The following is a 5,157-nucleotide window of genomic DNA, read 5'->3' as shown; positions in this document are numbered from 1 at the left end:
CGGCCATGGTTAGACCACGCCGCAGGTACTGCCCCCCAACAGGGGCCATAACAGGGCGCAGCCCCTCGGCAAGGTCCCTCCGCCGGGGACCACTAACACCTGTGGGGAGCGGTGGTGACGGTGCTTTCGGCAAGGTGACACCCTGCATGTCCCCTGACCCCGTGCTCGGCCGCAGGGCACTAACCAGGGCTTCTCTGCTTCCCAACACTAACGGGGTGTTGGATTGGGGGTGCCGGGATGGGTTTTGGGGTTACTGGCATTGGTTGCCTCTGAACGCCGGCACTGGAGGGACCCCGCTGTGGGGACATGGGAGTTGAGTCTTTGTCCCCAACGGAGATCCCCACGGATGTCCTCGGCATCGTGCCGGCAGCGCCGTGTCAGGCAGAGAGCACTGGGGTGATGGCGGCTCTGCCGTGACACCCTGTGCCGTGCCACCGGGCACCGGCTGTGCCATGACACCAGCCACGCCGTGACACCCTGTGCTGCCCCGACAGTGCTTCATTCGGGGGAATACTTCCTCTTCGAGTCGGACAGCGAGGAGGAGGAGGAGGCAGCGATGCTGGAGGAGCCGAGGCCGGGCAGGCAGAGCGCCTTCCAGGTGAGCATGGCGGGGGTGCTGGGGGGGGGTCTCATGAGCCCCTCTCTGTCCCCCCCAGCTCGCCTACCAGGCCTGGGTGACCAACACCAGGACGGCACTGCAGCAGCAGGAGCAGGAGCAGTTGGAGCGCCCTGGTGCCGAGGTCACTGCAGGTGGGTCTGGCTCACCCCAAAATGGGGCTGGAGGGGGTGGGAGGGGATGCAGCCCTGCCCTGCGCCCACTGTTGGCATCTCATAACGGGGCATGGCTTCAGTGGGGTTCCTAGCATGTGTGTGTGTGGACTCTCTGATGGCTACAATGGGGTTGGGCACAAGCAGTGCAGCTCTGCTTTGGTGCCCACAGTGGTTTTTAAGCTGGATGGAGGGATGGGGCGATGAGCAGGAGAGCGCCACCGGGAACCAGAAACAATGTCCACCCTCCACTGAGGTGGTCCTACCCCTTCCCCGGGTCGGGGGTGGTGTCTGACTTTTACAGGGGACAGCAGAGGGAGGGAGGAAGAGTTGGAGGCACCCGAAGAGGCTGAAGGCCAGGAGGAAGAGGAGGAGGAAGGCTCTGGTATGTGGGCAGCAGGATTACAGCGCAAGGGGGTGGTGGAGGGAGGGGGTGGGAGTCCGAGCAGGCGCAAAGTGCCACCCCCCCCTACCCTCCGCTCGCCCTGGCAGAGCGGAGCAACGTGGTGCAGCGGGCGCTGAACACCCTGCGGTTCCTGTGGGTGCTGTGCCGGGCCATGGTGGATGGGCTGACCCAGTGGCTGGACGCCTGCACCCAGGAGCACACCGACATGTCCACCGTCCTGCGCCTCGAGAGATACGTCCTCACGCGCCGCCTGGCCATGGTGAGCCCGGGGGACACGCACCGGGGTACGGGGAGGGTGGTGGCAGCCCCGCAGTGGCGCTGACCCCCTGCCTGCTGCAGGGAGAGGATGTGCACCGGGGGGTCCTGGACGAGCTCTCCCTGCCGCCACCGGAGGAGCCCCCCGAGGAGCCGAGCCCGCGAGGATCTAGGGGTTCGGACCCCCAAAACGGCGTCGCTTCCAGGCAGGTGCATAGATACCCCCCGAGGGGGCAGCCGGCAGCGCCACGGGCAGGGATCGGCGCGCAGGGGGCTCACCCCTGTCCCCGTGCTGTCCCCAGCTGCCACCGAGGAGCCACCCCCGCCCCAGCAGGACACCTGCTGCCCAGGGGCAGCCAGGAGCAGGTGACAACCTGGGGGTCCCGGGAGGATGTGGCCGGGTCTCAGGAGCTCCTGGCCCTGCCCCAGAACCGGAGCCGGACGGCCAGCGAGCTCCTCATGAGCAGGTACGGGGACGTGGGGACAGTGGGGATGGGGCTGGGGGTGACAGGGCTGGCTCACCTCCCCTGCACCCCGCAGGCGGCTGTACTTCCCTGAGCTGGAAGAGTCGGAGCTGTTTTATCGGTCCCACAACCGGTTCTTGAAGCTGCTGCTGGCTGGGTACCGCTGCGTGGCTGCCCACTCCGAGCTGCTCTGCTACTTCGTCATCATCCTCAACAACATGGTGACCGCTTCCGTCATCTCACTCTTCCTGCCCATCCTCGTCTTCCTCTGGGCCATGCTATCCATCCCCCGGCCCACCAAGCGCTTCTGGATGACGGCCATCATCTTCACTGAGGTGGGCAGGGTATGGCTGGGGAGGAGATGGTGCCACCCAGCCCCCGGCTGCCACCCGCTGACCCCAATGTCCCCACAGGTCATGGTGGTGGTGAAATACCTCTTCCAGTTTGGGTTCTTCCCCTGGAACGGCTACGCCATGCTGGTGCGCAACGAGGGCAAGCCTTTCTTCCCACCCCGCATCCTGGGCTTGGAGAAGACTGACCGCTACATCAAGTACGACCTCATCCAGCTCCTGGCGCTCTTCTTCCATCGCTCCCTGCTGCTGGTGAGTCCTGGGGCGTGGGCACCACCATGGGCATCGCCTGGGTGGGCATCCCCAGGAGCTGGAGGTGCTCCTGGGAGTGATGGGGGCTCTAGAGAGCACCCAATGGGTTCTTGGTGGCTCTGCCTTGGTTTCTACCCAAGGCACCTATTACTGGTGGTCCTTGGGGTGCAACCGGAGCCAATGCTGCAGGATGGGGTGTGAGGTGCATGGGGTGGGGGACGTCAGGAACCCCATCCCCCTGACCGCAATCCTCTCCAGTCCTACGGGCTGTGGGACCACGAGGAGGACCCCTTCCCCAAGAAGAAGGCAGAGGTGGAGCGGGCGGAGGACGAGGAAGAGGAAGAGAGGCGGGAGGAAGCAGCATCCCCGCCACTGCCAGTGGGTGAGGAAGGGACAGAGGCGCTGGCAGAGCCGGAGGCACCGGGCGCAGCCGCGGGGCCGGAACCAGAGGGCGATGCCGTGGGGCAAGAAGAGGGGTCCAGGGCCACGCAGCTCCGCTTCAGGAGGAAGAAGTGGCTGGTGAAGAAGCAGCTGGAGGCGGCTCCGGAGGAGGGTGAGTGCTGATTCCCAGTCCTCACACCCCGGCGAAGGGCAAGGCTGGCGTCCCCCCGGGCAGAGGGGTGCTGGGGCCGGGTGGGATGTGGCCCTGCAGGACCCTGGGCTGTCACCCATGCTGTGCCTCACCCTCAGAGGATGGGGAGGAGGAGGAGAAGGAGGAGGAGGAGAAGGAGGAGGAGGAAGAGGCAAGACAGAGCCATGCTCAGAGGAAGCTGAAGGCGTTTGGGCTGCGGGTCAAGCTCTTCTTCCTCACCATGTGAGTGCCCCATGGTGCTGGTTGGGGTGGTGGATGCGGGGTGCAGCCCCGGGGTCATCTGTCTCCTCTGTCCCCTGTCCTCTCCAGGGCACAGAACATGTACCAGCCGGTGCGTGGATTCTTCTGGGACATCCTGCACACCCAGCACCGGGCAGCCACTGATGTCTACGCTTTTATGTTCCTGGCCGACGTGGTCGACTTCATCATCATCATCTTTGGTTTCTGGGCCTTTGGGGTGAGCAGGGGGTTCCCGCAGGGCACCAACCGGCCAACTCCCACCATGGGGTCAGGCTGAGCCATATCCTGACCTCTTCTGCATCCCCAGAAACACTCGGCAGCTGCCGACATCACCTCCTCGCTGTCGGATGACCAAGTGCCAGAGGCCTTCCTGGTCATGCTGCTCATCCAGTTCACCACCATGGTCATCGACCGTGCTCTCTACCTCCGCAAGACCGTGCTGGGCAAGCTCATCTTCCAAGTCATCCTGGTCTTCAGCATCCACCTCTGGATGTTCTTCATACTGCCGGCTGTCACTGAAAGGTACTCAGCATCCAGCAAGAACGTCCCCAAGGGCACAGCATGGTCCTAAGGTGGCACCTCTGTGTCCCTACGCCCATGTGGTGGCCCAGCCTGGCCAGGGAGGTGGCCAGAAGGGTGACACCTCCCTCCCGCAGGTTGTTCAGCCTCAACACGGTGGCCCAGCTGTGGTACTTCGTGAAGTGCATCTACTTCTCACTGTCAGCCTACCAGATCCGATGTGGCTACCCCACCCGCATCCTGGGCAACTTCCTCACCAAGAAATACAACCACCTCAACCTCTTCCTCTTCCAAGGGTACGGCACGGGGCCATGCGGACCCCTGGGCACCCGGAGGGTGCTGTACCAGCCCCCTCTCCCTGTGTCCCTGCCAGGTTTCGCCTCGTGCCCTTCCTGGTGGAGCTGCGGGCTGTCATGGACTGGGTCTGGACAGACACCACGCTGTCCCTCTCCAATTGGATGTGCGTGGAGGACATCTACGCCAACATCTTCATCATCAAGTGCAGCCGCGAGACGGAGAAGGTACAGCCCCGCTGTGCTGGGAAGGGCCCCCCAGTAAGCTGGTTGTTGCTTGGGGTCCCCCCGCACCTACCGGGCACTATGTGCTGTCTCCGCTCCGCCAGAAATACCCCCAGCCCAAGGGGCAGAAGAAGAAGAAGATCGTGAAGTATGGCATGGGGGGCCTCATCATCCTCTTCCTCGTGGCCATCATCTGGTTCCCACTGCTCTTCATGTCACTGGTGCGCTCCGTGGTGGGCGTTGTGAACCACCCCATCGACGTCACCGTCACCCTCAAACTGGGGGGGTACGAGGTGAGGATACAGAGGGGGTGTGGGGGTGTGCCCAGCTCGGACACGGGGGTCCCCTGCCCTGCTGACAGCACCTCCTCCCCCCCTCCGGCAGCCGCTGTTCACCATGAGCGCCCAGCAGCAATCCATCCAGCCCTTCACCCCCCAGGACTACGAAGCCCTCACCAACGAGTTTGAGAGGCACCCGGTAAATCCCCCCTGGACACACACAACCCCTTACTCCATCCCACCGGAGGACTGGCAGAACTGGGGGGTGCCCCAGGGTGGGGAGCGTCCTTGGGTTGGGTGGGCTGAGCTGTGTGGTGTGTGTCATCCCCCCGCTCCCCCGGCACCAGGTGGCCATGCAGTTCATCACGCTGTACGGCTACGAGGACATCGTGACGGCTCGCATCGAGGGCAGCTCGGGCTCGCTCTGGAGCATCAGCCCCCCCAGCCGGGAGCAGATGCGACGGGAATTGCAGAACGGATCTTCCGACATCACCCTCCCCCTCCCCTGGACCTTC

At 64.4% G+C, this 5,157-nt stretch overlaps 1 protein-coding gene across 1 annotated transcript in view; it reads left to right on the top strand.

Annotated features, from left to right (window-relative positions):
• PIEZO1 (piezo-type mechanosensitive ion channel component 1) overlaps positions 1-5,157 on the top strand; it is a 27,260-nt gene that overhangs the window by 21,047 nt on the left and 1,056 nt on the right. Inside the window, exons 24-41 of the mRNA XM_009890051.1 lie at positions 6-25; positions 495-598; positions 657-750; positions 1,073-1,153; positions 1,261-1,433; positions 1,514-1,635; positions 1,732-1,896; positions 1,970-2,228; positions 2,307-2,495; positions 2,754-3,014; positions 3,260-3,309; positions 3,397-3,544; positions 3,635-3,849; positions 3,984-4,142; positions 4,220-4,367; positions 4,469-4,657; positions 4,749-4,841; positions 4,990-5,156. Of these exons, the coding sequence (XP_009888353.1) occupies positions 6-25; positions 495-598; positions 657-750; positions 1,073-1,153; positions 1,261-1,433; positions 1,514-1,635; positions 1,732-1,896; positions 1,970-2,228; positions 2,307-2,495; positions 2,754-3,014; positions 3,260-3,309; positions 3,397-3,544; positions 3,635-3,849; positions 3,984-4,142; positions 4,220-4,367; positions 4,469-4,657; positions 4,749-4,841; positions 4,990-5,156 (2,637 nt within the window). The remainder of the gene's footprint in view (positions 1-5; positions 26-494; positions 599-656; positions 751-1,072; positions 1,154-1,260; positions 1,434-1,513; positions 1,636-1,731; positions 1,897-1,969; positions 2,229-2,306; positions 2,496-2,753; positions 3,015-3,259; positions 3,310-3,396; positions 3,545-3,634; positions 3,850-3,983; positions 4,143-4,219; positions 4,368-4,468; positions 4,658-4,748; positions 4,842-4,989; position 5,157) is intronic.

Source organism: Charadrius vociferus, unplaced genomic scaffold, assembly GCF_000708025.1.
Source record: "Charadrius vociferus isolate BGI_N301 unplaced genomic scaffold, ASM70802v2 scaffold1028, whole genome shotgun sequence".
Classification (NCBI taxonomy): Eukaryota; Metazoa; Chordata; class Aves; order Charadriiformes; family Charadriidae; genus Charadrius; species Charadrius vociferus.
Note: the sequence above shows the minus strand (reverse complement) of the source record. Positions and strands in the feature narration are given on the sequence as shown.